At 37.8% G+C, this 22,877-nt stretch overlaps 2 protein-coding genes across 2 annotated transcripts; one reads left to right on the forward strand and one right to left on the reverse strand.

Moving 5' to 3' along the window:
* The first annotated feature begins 332 nt into the window (after positions 1 to 332).
* On the forward strand, positions 333 to 14,277 carry LOC139125047 (excitatory amino acid transporter 3-like). The gene is made up of 11 exons (XM_070691159.1): positions 333 to 532; positions 4,957 to 5,094; positions 5,664 to 5,775; positions 6,381 to 6,585; positions 6,936 to 6,978; positions 7,528 to 7,738; positions 8,613 to 8,739; positions 9,999 to 10,232; positions 11,131 to 11,325; positions 12,298 to 12,432; positions 13,131 to 14,277. Exons 2-11 carry the CDS (start codon positions 4,978 to 4,980, stop codon positions 13,345 to 13,347), a joined length of 1,596 nt encoding a protein of 531 aa, XP_070547260.1. The 5' UTR covers positions 333 to 532; positions 4,957 to 4,977; the 3' UTR covers positions 13,348 to 14,277.
* A 560-nt stretch (positions 14,278 to 14,837) lies between these two features.
* On the reverse strand, positions 14,838 to 22,600 carry LOC139125051 (uncharacterized). Its single transcript, XM_070691164.1, has 3 exons — positions 22,363 to 22,600; positions 21,634 to 21,756; positions 14,838 to 18,028 (listed from the first exon to the last, which is right to left on the reverse strand). The coding sequence occupies exons 1-3, from the start codon at positions 22,475 to 22,477 to the stop codon at positions 17,817 to 17,819; spliced, it is 450 nt and encodes a 149-aa protein (XP_070547265.1). The 5' UTR covers positions 22,478 to 22,600; the 3' UTR covers positions 14,838 to 17,816.
* Between the last annotated feature and the right edge of the window lie 277 nt (positions 22,601 to 22,877).

Genomic DNA, 22,877 nt, shown 5'->3' on the forward strand with positions numbered 1-22,877 from the left:
ATGCGAATTTTATTTCATTTGTTTCAAAAAAAGAAGAAGCAGACCGCTCGTAGTGCCCGGAGGTATGCGTGCTCAGTAAGTATGTAAACCTACACATGCTACACCGTAGGTACTCATGCGAAAATAAGTGAGAAAAACATGAATCAAAAAGGTTTAGGCCTACTATGACGTTTCATACAGTTTTTTAAAGCGGTTGTTTTTTTGCCCCGGGGATATTCAGATTTTGTCATGCGGTGAGAAGTGTTTTCCAAGTTGAGAACGTCTGGCTGTATTTGACCTCGAAATTTAAATAACAACGCCCTAAGTTATGAGGAAAAGAGAAAGGCCAGACCCTTATGTGTCTGTCAAGTGAACCTTATAACTGTTAGCGTCTCCTGGCCTGGGCGGAGTGGCTGAACACAAAACCCGGAACGCAGCTCGGCGTCAAATCAACGTTCAACGGGACAGAAGGTGAACGTCCACACCATTCACGTATCACAGGAGTAGTCTTGCCCAGACTTGGTGTAAAGCCACTTTAACATTCAGCACTACGGTAAGTTTATACTGGCATGTGCAGTTTGTCTAAGTTATAACATTCAGTGATCGTGTCTGTTTAATAGCATGGCTTCTGCCGTTGAAACTCTATCTAAAAACGTATACGCCTTGCTTCTACCATACCAGGGCATGCAGGGAGGTAGAAAGGTGATACCTCCAAGACTAACAAATACAAACAGCTGGCGTTCAATGTGTGTTATACTACACGCATAGCCCATACATAGCCCATGCGTTGACCAGCCAGAAACTGACTTTTGCAACATGTTTATCCCTGTGTGTATAAACAGAGAAGCCATGCTCTGTGATGCTACATTGCGTCATTCAGCGGGCAGCGTGGGAAAAAACCCCGAAAACCGGCTCTATTTTTTAACCAATATCCCAACCCCGGCACATCGTCACAAAACCACTTTGTCAGCAGAGGGAGTTTAACAATACCATAGCACCAACTGTGCATGATTTTTTATCGGCTGGATGGTGGGTGATAGGCGTTTGTGTCTAACTCACCTAGATTTGCCCTTTGTTGGGCTGAGTCAACTTCGAATGAATGCACAATGCAGCGGCCAGTAATCGGCCATTGAAAACATTACGCCTCTACGCCATGAATGGAAATACTTATGGAAATGATGTGCCTGTCAGGCGCAAACGCGCTTGGCGTTTTATTTATGTGACCTCAATCATTTGCATAAGCTAGTATCTACAAAGGGGTCAATGCCCAACGACCAAGTCATACAATTTCGCTTGTCAACAAATAGCAGGGGGCTAAAGATTGGTTACTGCACAGTTTTGTGGATAGAGGGACTGTGGTTACTGCTTCGCTGATGACGCAGACTGGATGTAATTGTAAAAAATGTACCCACTAGAATGCTGCAAGGGCGCTGTACCTCAGCCCTCTTTTCTTTTACAAAGACGTGATATCATCATGTGAATCACGATTAACAGGGTTCAAGAGGTCAAACAGGGTGAAAGGGGAATTTCAAAAGTACTCGAAAAGACGCAGAGGGTGTTTCACCTATTGTAGCACTAGCAGCAAAGCCTTGTGGTCATACGATGAAATGCCACGCATTGGTGACAAGATGTTGCAAGTTCTGTTTTCGTCGACTTCAATTACAGTTTTGGTATATTTACGTTTCGAAACTTCGAAATTAATATTTCGAAGTTTCGAAACGTAAGTATACCAAAACTGTCCGCAGTTGTTGGGGCTTGGTTCTCAGTAATCTAAATCTTCAACGCAGAACTGTATCAAATCTCTGAAAGCTTACAAAAGAATTAGATTCCTACGGTGGCCCTACACGCCACGAAACTCTATTACTTTTGAATATAAACCTCTAATTTTCTTGACAATATCTTTAATATTTGTAAGAGATTTTATTTCTCCACCGCAAACTTTTAATTTTGTACGGGCAACTTTATCTTAACATTATCTTAACTTTAACTTCTCGAAAGTATTTTAGTTTTAACCATAAACAAAATATGTTTCTCAAAAGTAAACTTCTGCCGCCGTTAAAATAGTTTTGCTCGTCGGAAAAATGTTTTACTCTTCCCCAAAATATGTTTACTCTCGCTAGAAAGAGTTTGCTATGCATTATAGGTAATTGCGCCCTCACATGAAATATTTCTCTCTCGAAATAAATTTCGCTCTGAAGAAAAGTAAGTTTGACTTTTCATCCCTTTTTCGTTCTTTCTCAGTTCAGTTTTACCAAATCTTAAACCACACTTATATGTAGAAAATATGTCTTAAAGGAATTAGTTTTGTTGTCTTCAGAAAATAATTTCTCTCCATTGAGAAAAAAGTTTTATTCACTATATTTCAATTTGCTGCTCTGAGAAAATCTTTTTTCCATAAAGAAATTAATTTTACTCTTGAAAAATAAAACTTTTCTTTAAGAATTTAAGTTTTCTGCTCTAAAAACATAAGGTTATGTCATTTAAGTAACTCAGTTTGCGCTCAGCAAAAATCTTCAACTCTTGCTGTGAACAATTTTTACTTCTTTTCGAAATAAAAAACGCTTTTGAGAAACAAATATTTTTTTCAAAGTTAAAGTTATTTTTTAAAAGTTAAAGTGTTTTTGTTAAAAGTTTTTAAAAACAGTTTACCCCAAAAATAAAGTTTCCCCGTTCAGAAATAAAAGTTTGCTGTGGAGAAATAAAATTTCTTACAAATATTAAATATATTGTCAAGAAATATGAGTTTATGTTCAAAAGTAATAAATTTCCATGACGTGTAGGGGAGTCTGTTATCTTGAAAAAATTTTACGTTTGTTTTACAAAATAAAAAATACTTTTGAGAAACATATTTTCTTTATTGTTAAAACTAAAACTACTTTCGAGAAGTTAAAGTTAAGATAATGTTAAGATAAAGTTGCCCGTACAAAATTAAAAGTTTGCGGTGGAGAAATAAAATCTCTTACAAATATTAAAGATATTGTCAAGAAAAATTAGAGTTTATATTCAAAAGTAGTAGAGTTCCGTGGCGTGTAGGGGCCACCGTAGATTCCTGACCGGAACTAGAACCTCAGACATCGAAGGTGATAGTTCTGTGTCTCAGATCAAATGCAGCTTTCATGAATCCTGGACACTACAGCAAAAAACAGGATGGTTGGACAGTCTCATATACATTACGTTTACTTTTTTGTACGTGGCACACAAGTTTTGTAGATAACATTGTAGATAAAAAGAACCGACTCATTTGAGTGTCTGGATAGAACACACAAGGGAATTGCTAGAATACTAAGCTACTGCAGTGAACTGCAATAAAACTGCTCACATTAATTAGTTTCAGCTGTATCCAGCTGGCAAAGTCGACAACATTGTATGTCCCATGCAGACAGTTTGGTCTGGGAAATTGAAATAAACAAGATTTGTACATGGACCAGTGATGGTAATGTTACATTGTATCTTAATCTTGAACACAGGGTGACAATCGTAAACTTCCATTACAACCCCAGACAGAGCTAGTTTTGCCTTTGGACAAGTAGAATTTTTTGTCTGTATCAAGTAACCTTGGTCAACACTAAAGTGGCCACGGGTGAAACAGAAACTGCCCAGTTATAACACACTACACGCCAATCTGCCAGCTGGCTACAGCTGAAACTAATTAGTGTAAGCAGTTTTATTGCAGTAGCTTAGTAATTTAGCAATTCCCTTGTGTGTTCTATCCAGACACTCAAATGAGTCGGTTCTTTTTATCTACAATGTTATCTACAAAACTTGTGTGTCACGTACAAAAAGTAAACGTAATGTATATGAGACTGTCCAACCATCCTGTTTTTTTGCTGTAGGTCTACATAGCGCTGCACGAACCATTATATAGAAATTCCCCAGGCTTCTATGGAATGGACTGATCCAGGGACAGGTTAACAGAATGTTGACACACAATTCTTAGATTTTTTAAGATTTGATATTTGACGTTCCAACATGAACCCCTCTATGATTTGTGATATGCGTGTTTTGCATTCTTTACTGTGAAAAACTGTTTAACTCCAACATTAGAGAATGGTGAACGCAACTTGAGTGCGTTTAACGAACGGTTCTACAATCTGAGTAAGCCATCATGGATTCCTGTCGCCTCGACACCCTACTAGCAAATAATACTCGAAATTACCACTAAAACAAGGAATAGTCGAAACCCCCTGGCCCTCCCCAAAATACAAATGAAAATAAACAAAATATAACATAAAATAAATAACAAACAAACACATGAAATGTAGACCAAATTTAACAGCGAGTTACCGAGTACAAAGTTGCAAAATTTAGTCGTAGGATGGGTGTTTATCCGGCAGGAAAAACAGAGTTTGTTTCAATGGTAAGTTGAGAAGAGCTTCTCCAGTTGCAAGCTGTTTCAAAACCTTGAACGTATTTGAGAGTTGCACCGAGTGCTGCAGGAGGCATTATTAGTTGCACTGGTGTGCGAATAACGGTCCGACCGTTGAGGGCGTGCAATAAACAGTATGTGCCTTGAAAATGAAAGACTTAAATTTGCTCAAACTTGTCTCAAGGAATCTTCCAATAATTCTCTTACAAAATCAAGAATAAAAATCGTGGGTGACTTTGAAAATTTAGTACTGGAGAAACAAGTTACCCAATATTTACTGATATTCGCAATTCAAATTGGCCGCCTGATTAACTCAGTCGTAGAGAGAAAAGCAAAATTATTGAGTTTCGTAAAACTATGAAGATGAAAATTTTCCTTACACTGAGAGCTTTAAAATGAGCCCCCACAAGTGGTATATCAGAAACGAACTGTAAAAATTTGAAAGTCCAAATATTTGCCCTAGAGGCGCATAAACTGCCAATGACATGGCTAATTTAAGGTAGAATATGCGTGGCTTGTGAAAAATTTCCTACTTTTTCACTTAGTTTTCCAAAAGGGCGCCATCAGAGTTTAATATTGTCCTTTCTCAATGTATTATTTTCAACTATCAGGATTAGCCTAATTACGTCAGAATGGCCAGAATGAATTGCAGTAAAGGTTGTTGGAAGAGTGTCATTAAGAACAACCTTCTGTTCATACTCACGATGATAGGCGTGGTCGTCGGATTCGTTCTCGTCTTCATCATCAGGGTAAGTGAATAGATATTGTCACGTTTTGTAATGAATATTTTACTTTTTATAAAAAACACATGAATGACAACTACACCGAGAATATGTTTGCTCCATGTCAATTCTGGCGTTCTGTCGTAATGCGACAACTTTGCATTGTCGTTCCTTTGAAGTCACAAACTTTCTCGTTGAATAGAAATACACGCAGCGTCCTGAATGTGTGTTTTATCAATTGTATACAAGTTTTATCAAAAAAAAAATTCAAAGAAACTCATTGGGGAAAGCTAAAAGTGGTAGAAATATAAAGCACTGGAAATCACTTGATCTCTAAATTCTTCTGTTCTTGTGGCAAGGCTGCTGCCTGGAATAGTATCTCTCGGTTTTATGTTGTAAAGGGAGAACAATACACAAAACCAGGAAATAATATTTTCCGTTGAGCAAGAGCGGTTAGAAGTCATATCAGTTCGAAAACATTACTATCGATTAGTGAGACAAAACATAACGTTTGGCATTCCCTAAGATACTTCCAAAACTGTTTTGTACAGAGATGACACATATGGTAATTTACATATTTTAATTTTGCTTCTTAGCCGTTCAAACCCTCCAATGACGCCATTATGTGGATAGGGATGCCGGGAGAGTTGTTCATGAGGGGGCTGTATTGTATGGTGATACCCGTACTGACTTCCAGTGTTATAACAGGTGAGTGATAATTTAAGCAATGTTTTCCTTTTCAATGTAAGAACGAAATTTACTTTTTTTACACAAAATTTGTCTTCAGAAAACACAAGCCGAAAATTCCCTTCATCACCTGGTAGCATTAAATGCATCCAACACTTTGCGAATTTACAGTTAATGTTCGCGATATTTTGTAAACAAATTAAAAATTAGAAAAAAATGTTACCCTTCGGTGTTGTTTACCGAGTTCTCCTTGTGTTTTATGGAAAAAAAGAAGAAGATTAAAAATTCGTCGGATCTTGATTGACTCAAGACCGTCACATACTAGTACATTGGGTTTGTAATTATTAAATGGAGTTTCATCACATGGGAACTTAGGTATTTCAGATTTATTGACTGACAAACAAAAACAAAGAAGACCACAGAAATTACCAATACAAGGATACGACTATGAGGTACAACTTAACGTCTATGTCAGCAAATCATCGGTTAATATAAAGTGCTGAAAGATATAACTTATATGTCTATGTGAACAGAACAATGTCATGGCAGTAGCAGTCACTGTTTATTACAGTACCACATCGGGTACTCGCACCAGTAATACCTCTTGCAATATTTATTTGTTTCAGCCACTGCGTCAATTGAACCCAAAACCAACGGCAAGATGAGCGGCATTAGTTTCGCCTTCATGTTCACCGTGGTGTTCTTCGGTGTCGTGGTGGGAACAGTTCTGACCTTGGCCATCAAACCTGGGAAAGTTGAAATCGGCAACGATGATGACGATTTCAAGACTGCTCATTACGAAACACAAGACGTCATTGCAGATTTACTTAGGTAGATATTAATACACTGGAAGTGACATTTGGTGAATTAGTAAGTAAGTAAGTAAGTAAATAAGTAAGTAACTAAGTAAGTAAGTTACTATACACAGACACAAACACTGACAAACGCAAAAACAGATACAGAAACACATACACACTCACAAACCCATATTTCCACTATTACAATGATATATTTCGGATTAGTCAGAGAGAGAGAGAGAGAGAGAGAGAGAGAGAGAGAGAGAGAGAGAGAGAGAGAGAGAGATGTTTTGTTATGTACTCGTCACCTGTTCACACGTTTTCTGTTTCAAAAGTATAACTTCGTGAATTATATCTGCTCGCTCTTTGTCTGATTTTTCATAGAAACCTGATTCCAAACAACCTGGTAAAAGCCTGTGTTCAAACGGTAATTACGTGTTCTGTCTTACTTTACAACCATGCGTTGGAATACACTTGGGCATAAATGCATATAAAGGAGATACATATTGAGAAGTATACAAGACATTACAAGTAAATTGCAAAGATCAATCGAAATAAAAGAAATTAACATAGAAACACATAAACTCGAGTTGTGTTAATAGCGCATGCACCTTGTTCAGTTTCTCTGAAAAAAATTAACCATGTCACAAAGTAAGCAGTGTTATATAGACTTGTTCCAAGTCTGTCGGCATATAAGTATCAAAACATAATAGATTGAAGAAATGAACTCCAGCAGACTGACGCGCTAATAGTAGGCTGTTTGTAGATCGTGGAACTTGGCCAGCGAGTAACTCAGCTACCGTGAAAAGCCAGGCGACTAGGGTCAGTCTAAGTGTTAATCTTGTCATGTAGGGGACCTTGCACGTATCAAGTACCTTGTGATGTCATCCTGCAAATACATTAAATGATTTCAGAACGTTTAATTGGAATTTTAAATGCAAGCTAGCTTTTACATCTTTATGTTCTTTATTGGCAGGCGTATACGGCATACACTTTTGGCACAGTCGACCCACCCGATGATAGCAAAAATTTAGATCCGTTGACCAACGATAGTTTATCGGCAAACAGCTCGTACAGTGTCAGTGGAAATAATACTGGAATCAACGCAACAACATCACCCAGCAAGGACGCCATCACCATAGTGACATCAAAATCCTTGGAGTATGGCAGTGGCACTAATCTATTAGGTAGGTTGCATATGTCAGTATTTATTTCTGATGATATTTGTTCCTGTAAACAAAGTCTGAGTAAAATAAGCATGTCTTGCCGTTTGAAGCTTCGGATGTAAGTTTTGGATGTAATTTTCTGTGTTAGTTTATTTGTCACATTCTCTGAGACATCTTTGGGTCTTGTAATTTTACCAGTAGTGGCTGCAGGGTTCCCCTCAAGGGGATTTTGCGGGACGGGCCACCACTCTGTTCATCAAACAATATACTCTGTATTAATAACCAGACAAAAGAATACAAATTTTGTATCGCTAAATAAGTATGTCGCCATCCTTTTCCCTAGCTGTGTGGAACACTGTCTGTGAGCGTTACTGTCCACCTACCGCCATTGCACTGCTTGCCTGTCTTACCATGTTAATGAATACAACAATTTATCTGTCGAGAATTACATTGGCCGAGAACGTGGCCAAAGCAATGGCATCCAAAACATTACACTGACGCCGTGTACAAAGTAATGATAACACAATTAATGCTAGAACCGTGGATTGGGAAGGTCTATATATCCCAGCATTCCTGAGTTCTGTCATTTTCCTCGGCTAAATTTTCTCAATATCTTGTCGAATATTTTAATATTTCTTCTTCTTCTTTTATGTTGATTTTTCCTAAATGGTACAGTGGTAAACTCACATGGCCCTTATAATAAACACGTTTGATGAAAAGGAGAAATGAGGACCAAACTCTGAGCGCATTTAATTTGAAAGTATTCAAGTTTTTCCATATCAGGCGCCGACATATACAACTTGACATTGAACCTGAATACTGTCTTACTCACCGAAAGGTGGGACCGTGAAAGCATATCAACAACTCTTTATGTTTTCCTGGTTTCATTCCACAGGTTTGCTGGTTTTCTCAGCGTTGTTTGGTGTTGTCATGTGTATGGAGAAGCAATCGTGCGCAGTAATGCTCCAATTCATGTCATCGCTGCGTCTCATCTCAACCAAAATCCTGACGTATTACCTCTGGTATGCTTAAAGAAACTTGTTCACTTTTATTTATAGTAGAAAACCACTGATTTTTCCTTGGGAGCCACACAAAAATGATTGCCCTGAAAACTACTCTGCACTGATATTAATTTTGATGAGGTACCGTGAAAGACACACCTCTATACTATTAAGGTAATATGCACCTCGAAAGTGAATGACTTAAAACTTTTGCTCTAACTTTCCTCAAGGAATCTTTCAATTATTCTCTTTCAAAATCAAGAATAAAAATAGGGGGTCACCGTGCAAATTTTGGTACTAGAGAAACAAATAACCCAAGATTTACCGATATTAGAAATTCAAAATGGCCGCCATCCCTGTGTTAACTCTATGGTAAAAAATAAAAATTTTCGAATTTCAAAAAACTAAGCCGGTGAAAAGTTTTCTTTCACCAAGAGCTTTAAAATGAACCCCCACATGTGGTATATCAGAAGAGAATTGTAAAAGTTTGAGAGTCCAAATGTCTGTCCCCGAGGTGCGTTCTACCTTAAGGTAGTACGCACCTTGAAATGGAAAGACGTAAACTTTAATTTTTGCTCTAGTTTTCCTTACTTTTAAGCGTCTTAATCAGCCCTACCTATTACGCATTATTTCTGACCACATCTCTGTACTTTACCACGACACAAATCGGTGGAAGTAGTACAGAACTTCCAAACAAAAATGATCAAGTCTTCCTTACACTGGGATACTTGTCATGGCATGATATCGTGCTTGTGTGAACACGAAATTGGTAGACGAAGGGACAATATTGCCGATCGATAAAGTTTCCCTTCGGACAAAGAGGCGGTGAGGGGAGTTTCTCGAGTTTACACCGATATATAATGTATGTTGCTTGTTTTATTTGTTTAGCTTTACAAATTGTGCAAATCTTTACAAATAGTCGCCTATAAAAGTGCACAAATACTAGTCCAAAATATTCTATGAATCAGCACAAACTCTCAATAGTCTGTAACATTATTATCAACATGTATATTTCTTTACGATTGTTAATGCCATGATTTGTATCCACCGGATACAAAGTTGGCATCAAGTATAACACATAAGGGCCTACGTTCTTAAAAATCCACCCAATTAGGCCTAATCACAGTCCCTCCAGCCACGGGGAAAATAACATACAAGGTTGCATTTCATCATATGCATACGTCACTCAGGAGGAGAATTTTGTCATTTCGTTAAGACTGGGTATTCAAATTCTATTTGCACTTTACATTAATTTCAAATTCTTCATTTTTCCCGATTAGGCTTTTGCCCATCGGTACACCGAGCCTGATATGCAAATCTATGTTGCCAGTTGATGACCTCATCGCTGTCTGGAAATCCCTTGGTCTATTTTCTGCTGACGTCATCGTCGGACTTTGCATTCATGAATTCATCACGTTGTCGGCCATATATTACATCTTCACCAGGAAAAATCCGTATTTGATGATCTTCAGATCTTCCCGCGCCATTTTGATGTCGATGATTACGAAAACGAAGTAAGTATAATGGATTGTACCACTTTACGGTGGATCCGTGCCCGTATATCTCTGCCATTGCTTTCCGTCTGTTCTTGTCATTATCCACCCTCTCTATGCAAAAACACAATCCAAATGAAATGCTACCATCATTTTAACCGTACTCTTACAACTAATAGCGCTCAAGACAAGGCTTATTTCACTATCAAAGATGAACTAACGTAAAAATTGCATGAATTTTTCTGCTCACGCTGAAATGCCTAAAAAACAACTTATGACCACAATATTTTACCAACGTACTCGTGGTATAAGCTTATATGAAGTATAATCATATTCTTAAGCACTTTTCTTTGATTAAAAGTGTATTAATTATCGATAAGTTTCGTTCTTCAGTTACTTTTTAAAAATATCGAAAAGTCATCTCATTTTGGAAATATGTAGCAGATGCGTAAAATTCTCAAAACGTTTGGAACTAATTTAGGATAATTGGATTTTCATTTTTTTAAAATTTATCTAACATGTTAGGTACCATATACCTGAATGTTGCAATGTTAAGATTACTCATATAAAAACAAGTGTAATATAAAAGGAAAAGCAGATGAGATTACATTCGTAGATTAAATCGGCATTACTTCAGCATCCAATAATCCTAAATTAGTTCCAATCGTGTTCAAGAGAGCCACCACACTTTGAAGCATGTCCTTAAAATTTGACTTGTTAGCTGTATTGAAAGGTCGCGTTCCAGGGAAAACATTGAGGGCGCCCTCTATGACAAATCTGCAACAGGTATTTTAATTGTCCGGTAAATTCAAAGTGGACATCGCTTTAATTTGTGCATTATTTTATCGTGTTGTTCGATATTTTGTGTACTAGTTTGCAAGTCAATAACTGGATTTATTTTTTTCATTCGATTTGATAGCGCCGCTACAATGCCGATGATATTCCGCGTCTGTATCGTCAATAACAAGATGAATAAGAAGATAACACACTATGCTGTTCCCTTGAATGTTGGCATGAAGAGTGATGGATCAGCCTTATTCATCGTCAGCGGCGCCCTCTATCTTGCACAAACGTCCAACATGTCCATGAATTTTGGCCACGTCATTACGATGGCGTAAGTATTGTGCATTCTATGTAAAATGTAGACCAATGAGACATCAACAAACGGTAACTTTTGCTCATTTTTAATGTTCAGTTTCGTACATTTACTCCTCGATTCATTGGAATCGAAACAACATGGAAACGATACTGACATGCGCAGTTATCTATTTTTTAAATACTCTGAGAGCCACCAAATATATAATGGGCAATAATACTTGGACAAATGAATTTAATTTCGTTTACATTCAGACTATGATGTAACATGTCAACTCTACTGAATATTTCACTATAACTGCGGAAATAAATAACAAAAAACTATACCTATGACATAGAACCAAATCGAAACAGCACATACGTTCTAAAATTAATGCTTCCCTATACCGGACGCTTCAGAAAAGTAGTGTTTTTTTGACAAAAAAGAGACAATTGGCCCAAGTATATATTTATGCAAATTGTACAACTACGTAAAATTTCTCATAGAGATCATCCATAGAAACCTACTGACAAAAATCAATAGCTATAGTTTTCATAATAAATCATGTTATTTTCCTTAAATAAGTTCAAGATAAATCATGTTTTCGTTCTAGGTCGTAAATATCTGTGTGAAGTCTTCCAAACGAACCAACATACTGAAATTGAAAGCTTTCAGACTACCGGTAGCTCTTAGTGAAAAAAATGCTGTTCTGAACAAATACGAGAAAATAAATACAAACACGACTAGAACTGATTTGGGATAATTGGATCTTCATAATTTTTTAAATTTCTCAAAAGCGTTTGTGCCATGTAGCTGAACGTTGCAATATTACAAATTACTCATAAAAACAAGTGTACATAACTTAAAAAGAAAAGCAAATTAGCTTACATTGGCAGATTAAAAGGACATTACTTCACCATCCAATTATCCAAAATGAGTTCCAATCGTGTTTACAAAAAAGTATACATACGCAAATTTCACCATCACTTCACCATATTTTCATTGCTTTAGCATTGTTTCCTGGGTGATGGGACTATGCCTCCCTGCTGTTCCGAGCGCCAGTCTTGTTGCCATAGTAACTGTAGCCAGTGCCGTGGGCGCCTCGACTGAAAATATCGGACTTTTGGTTTCCATGGAGTGGCTTCTGTAAGTTCTTTTTAACTAGTTTTTTTTACGAGTACGATAAATTATATCTCCTTTTCAGAAAAATTTCCTTTCTATCATATCAATTTTTCAAGAGATATTTCGGGGATATTATGACATGTGTGTCGTTTCCATATGTCATTTTCTTATGTCATCAATTCAGCAAGAGATGATTTTCGCATCTGTGGCGATCTCGCGAGACTTACATATTTATCTTTCTTAGCAATTAGTTCTCCACCCCCTCTCCATATGCTATAGAACTGTGGAGTATCCATAGATGAACATCAACGACTTTTTATGCAATTCATTGTTTCGTACATTTTGCGTCGTGCTGCTCACTTTCGCAAGTCTATGTTCCCAATACACCCTACTGACCTTTACGATTGTATCTAGATATCCGCTTGTATCTATCGGGTTGTATCTATTCGTCATACCACCAACTCCACTCCAAAAAAGATAAGTGTGCAACATGAAAATCGTAGAATCGTCTCAGAATCCGAAAAACGACATAAGTTCCGTATAGTTGTCTTTGTTTAGTCGGATGTATCCGTGTACTAAATACGTTACCGACTCGATTGGCTGAAACTTTTCTGACATGCTTGACGAATAGCCACCTTTCCGTCGTGGTATGTGAGGCTGATCGACTGACCAAACTCAGATCAATGATAGATTGATTGGTTTCATTTATTGGTGTATTTCAGGGATTCCCTGAGAACTGGCGTCAACTGTACCAGTCACTGTGTCGGGGCCGGCTTGGTCAATTCAATCATGGCTGACGAAATCGAGGCGGACGTCGAAAACGAATATAACGAAGAAAAGGACGAAATACCTGAGCAGCAAAAAGAAGACGAGAAGAACTCAGCTGCTGACACTGAAGACAAAGACAAAGACAAGGAAGAGAAAGACACTTTCTTGTAAAAACCTGAACGTAAAACATGTCATTAACGTGATTGAAACTACATGTCACATTGGGATAATTTCATGGTTGCAACGTCATATTTTAGTTTAGGCTAGTACATGTATAATACAAAGAGATTTATTTCGGACATACATAAAGTTATAATTTTAGTACCAAATGTTAAACATTTATCGATATAAGAGACGAGACAAAAAATTCGTGTGAATTTCATTTTACAAGTAACATGCAGAGGCTGCAGAATACTGACAACTAAGCCATTCTGTACAGAGTCTTACGGTCTTTTCACTTCCAGTCCTTCCGCAATTTTTACCCATGGACTACCCTTCAACCATGAGATTAACATGGATGGTCAATTCAAACAAAGTTTGGACTAAATGGGTCATACTTATGATGATATGCGTTTCGCTGGCTCTGGTTTAACGATCGGTCAATGTAGGCACTTTTTGGTGATAAAATATCGGTATATATCATTTCTTTAAATTGTAAGCTCAGGGATGAGGGCGCACTTCCATAGATATCACTGAAATATGAATTTTCTGGGCCTCAATTTAAATCAGGAACACATGGATGTGATCTTTTGCCAAAGACAACATGGAACCTCAGTATCGTTACAGCAAAAGACGATGACATATAATCATTGATAATTTAAGCTAACCGGAGTACGGTGCTAGATTCATCTGTAACTTGGTAATGGCGACTGCGTACCCTTACATGATATACTGAAAGACTTTGATCAGATCGTGTAGGAAGATGTGAAGATTGTTCATTACGCAAGGTATAATGTGCACTTGAAATTAGAAAGATTAACTATTCATTGTACTCGACAGTAATTTTGCAATAGTTTTCCCTGTATTTGAGGTTTCATTTTTAGCTTTGAACTCGAAATGGAAAATAAAAACAATGGGAACTTCTCAAAAGTTTATCTATAATCTCTCTCTACGATACTCATTCTGCACTGAGAACCATTCCTTCATTAGGCTGAAGACACATTCGTACTCCAAACACGATGGGAACTCATTTGGGATGATTGGATGGTGAAGAAATGTCGATTTAATCTGCAAATGTAACCTCATCTATTTTCATTTTAAATTACACACTTTGTTTTATGAGTAATCTGTAATATTGCAAAATTCAGCTATAGGGCACCTAACACGTTTGATAACTTTGAAAATACGAAGATCCAATTATCCCAAATTAGTTCCAATCGTGTTTCCAGTGCATAATAGCAGGTTATTCCTAGAATGACTATGGCAGTTTGTGCTAGTCATGAATGCCTTGACCACATTTGAAATTCATTCCAAACGCAGAGTCTCTTATTAGCATTTTAGTCTCCCTAACCTACATCCTTGCTGTCCAGCTTGGGTATGCCATCTGGACACATCTGAGCTTATACATCGATGGGTCGGACAAGTTCGAATCTTTCTTGTGACCAATATCCGTAAGTCTATAAGACAGGGTTTGGCGGGACCCACACCCACTTTATCGCCATTGCTGATGTCATAATATTCCTTGTGACCGTTAATGTTGCAATAGACACACACACTACCATGCAGCCACGTACATTAAAATTAGTGATACAATCTACCATACCAAGTTAAGATGTCACTTTGTGATATTGTAGTACATGGGATAAATGTAAGCAATATTTGGTAATTCATTAAGCAGTAATATTTAAGTAAACAAATTATTATTAGCTTTGGGGTTTTTGGTTGTTAGCCTGTAAAAATACACCAACTGATATTTTCACAAACTTTATACTTTTGCTACTCGTTAATGTTTATTTAGCATAATTTTTGCCAATGATAACTTCATTTAAACGAGTTATCATTTACAGTTTAGTATGCACCGACACACACAAATCCAAGGTGTAATGTACTGTGCTTCTCATGTTTTTGCTGTCCGACTAGTTTCCAGAATGCGATATTTGGCATTTCGCAAACCAAAACAAAAAAAAACAAAACAAAAAAAAAAAATTTGTTCACAAAATTACAGTATTGCATGTTCAGTCACAATTTTAACATACTTCAACCAAGTTAACCGATAGGAACATGCATACATAGTGTCAAAGCAATTGGAAACGCGATTTTAAGGGAAAAGATTTTTGACCCAAAATGGGCAAAATTGCCTAAAAATACAAATATGAAAATTTCATCACAATATGAAGACACTCAACTAAGTAGCTCCTGGGTACTAGCACACAAAGTCTTTGCATACATGAGGTTTTACACCTGTGTGAAGCATAGTATGCGTCTTAAGGGAACAACAATGCCGATGTTTTGCCACACTCTACCACATACATATGGTCCAGCACCAGAACAAACTATGTGTTCTACCATTTTTCGCTTTCCATTGAAAATTTTTCATCACAGAACTTCGCATTCAGATGATTTGAGATTAGTGTGTGTCATATGTGCTGCCAGATGTGCATAAATGTCCTTTTTGCCAACCTGCTTGCATTCATGTTTTTAAAATTTACTCGTGTCCGTGTAGAGATATTGAAAGTATTCCTCCTTTGAAATGTCTTCTTGCAAACTTGACACTTGGTTATCCCATTATACTAAGGGGATAGCCTATTCGGTGATATCTTTGCTTTGAATGAGTTGATCTATGAGCCCTAAGATTACACTTAGGGGTAAATGTTTTACCACAAACTTTGCACTCCTTACTTGAAGCATGGGCCCTGAGATGGCTCTTCCGTTTAAATGCCTTGCCACAATCTTTGCATTCATGTGGTCTGACATTTGAATGCGCCATCATGTGTGTCCGAAGATTGCTCTTTTGTTTAAATGCTGTACCACACTCTTTACATTCGTGTGGTCTGACATTTAAATGTACCAACATGTGTGTGTGGACACTGCTCTTGAGTCGAAATGTTTTACCACACTCTTTGCATTCATGTGGTCTGACATTTGAATGTATCATCATATGGGTCCGAAGAGAGGTCCTGTGGTTGAATGTTTTACCACACTCTTGACATCCATGCGGTCTGGCATTTGAATGTACTATCATGTGTGTCCAAAGAGAGCTTTTGTGACTGAAGCTTTTACCACACTCTTTGCATTTATACAGTTTTACATTTGAATGTGTCGCCATATGTGTTCGAAGATAGTCTTTGAAGTTGAATGTCATGCCACACTCTCTGCATTGATATGGTCTGGTATTTGAGTGAATAAACATATGCTTCCGTAGAATTTTCTTGGTAGTGAATGTTTTAAAACACTCTGTGCATTTAAATGGTTTAGCATTTGAGTGGATCGACATATGTGTTTGAAGCAAATGGTCATATCTAAATGTTTTACCACAATCTTTGCATTTATGCTGTCTGGCATTTGAATGTGTAAACATGTGTGTCCGAAGAGAGGTCTTGTAGGTGAATGTTTTACCACACTCTTTGCATTCATGTGGCCTGGCATTTGAGTGTGTCATTTTGTGTGCCTCAAGACAGCTCTTGTAATTGAAGGTTTTACCACACATTGTGCATCATATGGTCGGATATTTGAATGTGGTCAGCATATGTGTTCGAAGATGGTGTTTGAAGTTAAACGTTTTGCCACACTCTTTGCATACATATTGTCTGTCGTTTGAATGTGTCACCATGTGAGCCCGGAGACTGCTCCTGAATCTAAATGTTTTACCACATTCTTTGCACCCATGTGGCCTGGAATTCGAGTGTGTCAACATGTGTGCCTTAAGAGAGTCCTTGTAGTTGAATGTTTTACCGCACTCTTTGCATTCATGTGGTCTGGTATTTGAATGTCCCAACATGTGTTTTTGAAGATAGTCTTCGCAGATGAATGTTTTACCACACTCTTTGCATTCATGTCGTCTGTCAGTTGAATGAGTAACCATGTGTCTGGAAAGAGAGCGTTTGTGTTTTAAGCTTTTACCGCAGTCTTTGCATCCATGTGGCCCGACATTTTTCTGTGGAATGCTCTTGTGGCTATATCTTTGATTACAATCATTACATTTGAATTGTTTAGCATTGGAGTGGGTCCACATATGTGCCTTAAGAGACTTCTTGTGGGTAAACTTTTCACCACACTCTTTGCATTCATGCTAGTATGATATTCAAATGCATCAACATGTGTGTCTTTTCACTTGACGTGTGTTTGAATCTCTTCCCACAATACACTGCATTTTTGTGGTTGCACAATTATCATTTCAGTACATATACTTCCATATAGGTTCACTTTTATGTTGATCGACACCTGAACGGGTGGATCTATTCGCGTTTACAACAAATTGCTGCTCCCTTGTACAAGTTTCCTCACATTCCGTAAATTCATGCATTCTGGCCTGTCTGTCATCGAGGAACGTATTATGTGTATCATATTGACCTCCCCTTCTACATTTGTTCCATACTGTGTACAGGAATACAACGCTTCTGTTTGTGAATTTTCATTCACTTTGATAATTTCCTCATACTCATTTTGATTATCTTTGTGTCTCCACTTGCTGTTACTACTATTCACCATTGCTGTAGATTCTCTGTTTCAGCCTCCCCATGGCTCTTTCCTAGGGCACCATACTCTCTGTCTACCATGCGTATCGATTGGTGACTTGTAAAAGCAGGCTCTCGTTGTTGATGTAGCTCGTCTTCTTTGCTTTGCATGCCGGAACTGCTATACTCAAGTTTGATCAATCCGTGTTGGGCAATACTTTGCATGACTACTGAGGCACCTAAGAAAAGAGAGACTGACTAATTTAAGTAATTTAACTTCATAAGGCTGCGTTAACAATATATGGTGAAGGGGAGAGGAGGGGGCTGGAGGCAAGCGATTGGAATCTAATTTTTTACAGGTCCCGCTCGATACTCTCAAAAATTTTCAAGTCCCCCCGTCTGTATGATGAAAAGTTTTCAAGTCCCTTCCCCAATTATCATATAGCCGCATATTTATTAGGAATGCACGCAGAGTAAAAATAAACTTGTATTTCGTAGTTCTGCTCGTAGATGTTCGACACTACCTCTTATCAGTAGGTTGTAGAGCCATATTTGGAAGGTAAGTTCACCATATTGACTCATATTTAAATGCATTGGTGGACTTTTTGGATTTACCAGTCTAAGACGACTTCAGTTTATCAAACTATGGCCAGGTCAATGGCGCCTGCTGAAGAGCACACAAAATGATAACCACGAGATAGTATGCAAATTGTGAAATCCTGGCTATAGTTTGTAAAAGTATGAAAAACTGAGCACAGTGACCTACCCAAAATATATATTTTTAAAAAGTACAATACGTATACGACACTGCATCAAAACACAATAATACAGATAAATTCACACTAATGAGTTACCTGCCTAACAGAAATATTCACGTGAATTCACATGAGTCAACAGAAACACAGGATAGCTGAATACAATCAATGGATTCTTTACTGTATTCATCTGTATATGCACTGTTAAGCTAAAAGTCAAGCTGCTGCAAAAATCCAAGCTTATACAGTAAGTATTTAAGGGTTTCATGCAGAGCGATTTAATGCTACTTATAATTTTTTTTTACAAAATTGACAATACTTGAAGGTTGAAATACTCCATCAAATGAACATTTTAATCTCAGGAATTTGGGTGCCTCAATGGCAAAGTTGTTAGGAGATAAATGATTCAAGTTGGTCACACATTTCTTCATTTAAATTAAAGTTTTTACTGTTCAAAGTCTTAATTTTGTGTTATTTTACAATGAGATAAGAAAATTTCATTCACTGCATAAACTTGAATGGTTTTATATAATTATTTTAAGTTATGTTCGTCAAAAACTGACTTTTCATTGTACATTTGTAGAAAACCAAGCATGTTGACCCTATTTTTTCTTTAATATTTGATTATTCTTATATGCCAGAATTCTAAAATCCCTAGTACCTGTTAAGTCTCCTAGTCTTCCATGTGTTGCTCTCTGCCCTGATCTTGTATATAAATATGTTTCACTGACTATTGAGCGTACTACGACCCAAACTCTCCTTCAACTACATCAGAGTCAGAGCTATAACGAGCTGTCACTGCTGGTATGCAGTGACAGTTACACTGCCCGTAGGCAGTAGAGGGCAGTAGCTGTATTAACTTTGTATTTTGACAATATGTTTGTTTAGTTTATACAACTGTGTTCGTGTTCTACTCCCTACGGCATTTTGAGTTGTCCAGGATTCAGGTTGCCAAAACAGCCTTTGTATGTGTATCATGACTTTGTATCATTGACCTGTCATGTTTCTATAATTTGTACCGGTTACTGTAAATCTTCATTCTAGTAATTTGCCAAATTTCAACATTTCGCACTCGGGCTTGAATTCCCACGATTTACTGGAGGTGGTCTTCTTCAAAATTCGCGGCAAATTACATTTTCAAGTTTCTTTTGTTTAAATTCAATGGCAGCGCCATTCCAGGCACCCGCGTGTCTCGTGAATTCCTATGATTATGCATGAAATGTCTCACGCAAGGTTGGACAATAGAAAGACAAGTAGTCGAACTTTTATCAGAACTGTAGCTGTTAAGTATAGCTTTTCATATTTTCACAGCTTGGATTTAAAACAATGGTGTTTGTGACATGTCTCATGCATGCACGTATTAATCATTGTGAAACTAGCGTTGGCAAGTTTTCTTGTAGACAAAGTATTGTAAACTTCGAAAGAGGACTTTGGGGGCCTTGGAGTGAGCATATCTCCACGCTCTCGGAGCTAAGAGTTGCCCCAGGCAGCCATCAGGCTGACCTGGGGAAATAAAGTTTCGAGCGCAACGTTGATCCTGTGTCGCCTGATCTATATTCACTCAATCTACGCGTACTGTGGTCTGAAGTTCCCCTTAATCCAGATTACTGATTCGGAACAGCCAAGAACATTTCTTCACAATTTGATAGACCAACTAAATTCAAGTGTGGACTCTAATTCAATAATAAACAATACAGGCTTTGTTGACAAACTGAATATTGTGTGTTCCAGCATGCTGTGAAACTGTATTTGATGTATTGCACAGAAATATTGAAGAAAATTATCAACAGTTGCAGCTGCCGCCCCGTTAGAAGGCCTACTTGGTGTTTTTACGAAAATCTAATGGCATTCATACATTTTAAGATTGTTTCAAGATTAAAGTCATAAAATGCGTCCAAATGGTTCTAGATTTGTTTAATTATTACTAACATTAGAACCATTGGATGCCATCTAAATTTTGCGAACCAAATATTTTCAGGTCCTCTTTATAGACACAGCAGAACTTTCAAGTCCCCCTAGACTACTCCCATAATTTTCGAATCCTGTGAATTCCTCCAGCCCCCTCACGATTTGTTTTGAACGCAGCATAATATAAATCTAAATTCATCATATTCGGATATTAAAACTCGTGCGGTTGAAGCTGTATATATCGCTGCTTTCACATTTAATAATTTTGAATTAAGATCGATCACAGGGATCGATCTGTGTCTGAAAGGATAAACAGCCTTAAAAGCCACGCTCGGTCGGAGAGACTAATCTTTCATAACAAGTTTCACTGATGCTGGGTTTCCTTTATTTTCGAAAAAAAACATCATGTGTGTAACCCCCCACCCCACCACCAGATATTAAAATACAGACTTCGAATGTAAAGACATCGATTTGTTGACAGCGTCTTTTGCACAAGGGACAAAAATTTAAAGCCAAACTTGTGGCTTTTTTTGTAATAAAGTACATCCTAGCAAGTAAATTGCTAGATAACTGTGGACAGAATTCAAATGCTCTTAGACACGTGATTATTAAACTACGATTTCTAACACCTAAATCACAGCAGTTTATTCATTTTTGTTTCACACAATCATATTAACTCATGTAGAGCTGTCTGATGCTTCAATATCTCATGCATGGTGAGGACGAAGTGAGATGGAATATACAAACAAGTTTCATTTAAGGCTAGACTTGTTCGGATTGTGATTTCGTTGTGAAATGAGTGTGACATTATAGTCTAAACAAGACCAGAATTGCTGATCAGAATGGTGGTACAACGACAAAGCCTATACTGTATACCGCCACCTAGAGAGCTCCCTAGTCTGCTGTTGTTTTCAAGTTACACTCTGACTATTGTCACTTTGCACCTCACCAAATTATTCCTCCTCTTCAGGGCTCATTTACCTGGATTGTTACACATGCATAAGAAAAGCGGTATGGTCTAGAAAGGAAAAAAAAGATTTGTCGTGGCTTGCAAATATATACCAAATGAACGACCATCCTCATCATAACCCTCCTCATTATAAAGAAGTACACTTAAAAATACCATATCTCTCAAACGAAATCCAAGTTAACTGCACAAATATGTATAAATATCAACCTACCTTTCTTTGACAGTATATTGTCTCTATATTGCTGACATAATGTATCTGAAACCATCGCGAAGGACGTTACAAGGTCAAGAAGCTGGTCCGAATGTCTTGCAGCTTGACAAATACCTAAACATTCTGCAAGTAACGAACAATATTTAAACTTTCAACTCCTTTAACGCTTAAATAAACACTCATTCAACCCAACGAAGGTTCTTTCCACAGTCATGCAAATGTCTCATATCTGATCGCATGACGTTTTGCAATTTTCGACACTATGATTTTTTATTTGGGTCAATAGACATAGGTCTAAATGGGGACCTAAAATCGATATCCTGAGTCTGATATGGACCAATGATTTTATACATGCGGCCGCCCAGCCCTACAGCTTATCTAAACATGTAATTTCTTTAGCTGCAGTACAGTAGCTCGAGGTTGTGGCTGGGATTTGTGTCGGCCTTATTGTGTTATGGGCACGTCACTAGCCGAACACGGATGCATAAAATAAACACTGCAGTGACTGCATAAACTGATAGGATCGTTGCTGGCTGCAAAGTTATAGCTCTACGGTGAGGCGGTCGGTTATTTTGGGGGTTAACGACCTCGCTCACCAGTAGTTGGTTTTGCTACTGGTGAGCGAGGTCGCAAGCAAAACCAAAAATCACCGACCGCCTCACCGGAGAGCTACAAGTTTGCAGCTGGGACTTCTGCATACTCATGAAGAGCCTATAATATGAACAATACCTTGAACGCTGAGCAGAGCCTCACACGAGCATACCGGTGATTCGGGTAAATCACGGGCGATCTTCATGCAGTCAGGAACAATGCTGCTACTGTCCACCATTCCACTGGATTCCATCTTTGAATGTCAAATATCTGTGATATACGAACACTTCATAGAAACACAGTCACGATGACTGTGATAGAAATGCTTGTGTAGAGGCCTCATCCACACTGCTCCGCTGCAAATTGTTTGAGAATATAATAACCATGAACCTTTGACCTACAGCTGCGTTACTCGACATCACTGAGGGCGCCCTGCGTAAAATTCCCCTTTTGTGCGACCATAGAACACATGCAAGAGCAAAGGCTCTGTAAGGGGCCGTTCTTCAATGGAAATGCATGTAACACCACTTTTGTTGCTATTTCGCACAAACACAGACTATTTGTATGCTCTTCATAAGAGTTCCTGGTGCGGTGATGAGCAACAGGAAGATCTCGCTCGCTTGTAAAACTACGTGTCATCACAGAGTAACATA

This window comes from Ptychodera flava, assembly GCF_041260155.1.
Source record: "Ptychodera flava strain L36383 chromosome 23 unlocalized genomic scaffold, AS_Pfla_20210202 Scaffold_24__1_contigs__length_23054250_pilon, whole genome shotgun sequence".
Classification (NCBI taxonomy): domain Eukaryota; kingdom Metazoa; phylum Hemichordata; class Enteropneusta; family Ptychoderidae; genus Ptychodera; species Ptychodera flava.

Coding starts and splice junctions, on each gene's coding strand:
- LOC139125047 (XM_070691159.1), top strand. CDS start 4,978: ATGGCCAGAATGAATTGCAGTAAAGGTTGTTGGAAGAGTGTCATTAAG. Junction 5,776..6,380: donor GACTTCCAGTGTTATAACAG/GTGAGTGATAAT, acceptor TATTTGTTTCAG/CCACTGCGTCAATTGAACCC. Junction 6,979..7,527: donor TAAAAGCCTGTGTTCAAACG/GTAATTACGTGT, acceptor CTTTATTGGCAG/GCGTATACGGCATACACTTT.
- LOC139125051 (XM_070691164.1), bottom strand. CDS start 22,477: ATGGAATCCAGTGGAATGGTGGACAGTAGCAGCATTGTTCCTGACTGC. Junction 21,757..22,362: donor GGCTCTGCTCAGCGTTCAAG/GTATTGTTCATA, acceptor CGTTACTTGCAG/AATGTTTAGGTATTTGTCAA. Junction 18,029..21,633: donor CAATATACTGTCAAAGAAAG/GTAGGTTGATAT, acceptor CTCTTTTCTTAG/GTGCCTCAGTAGTCATGCAA.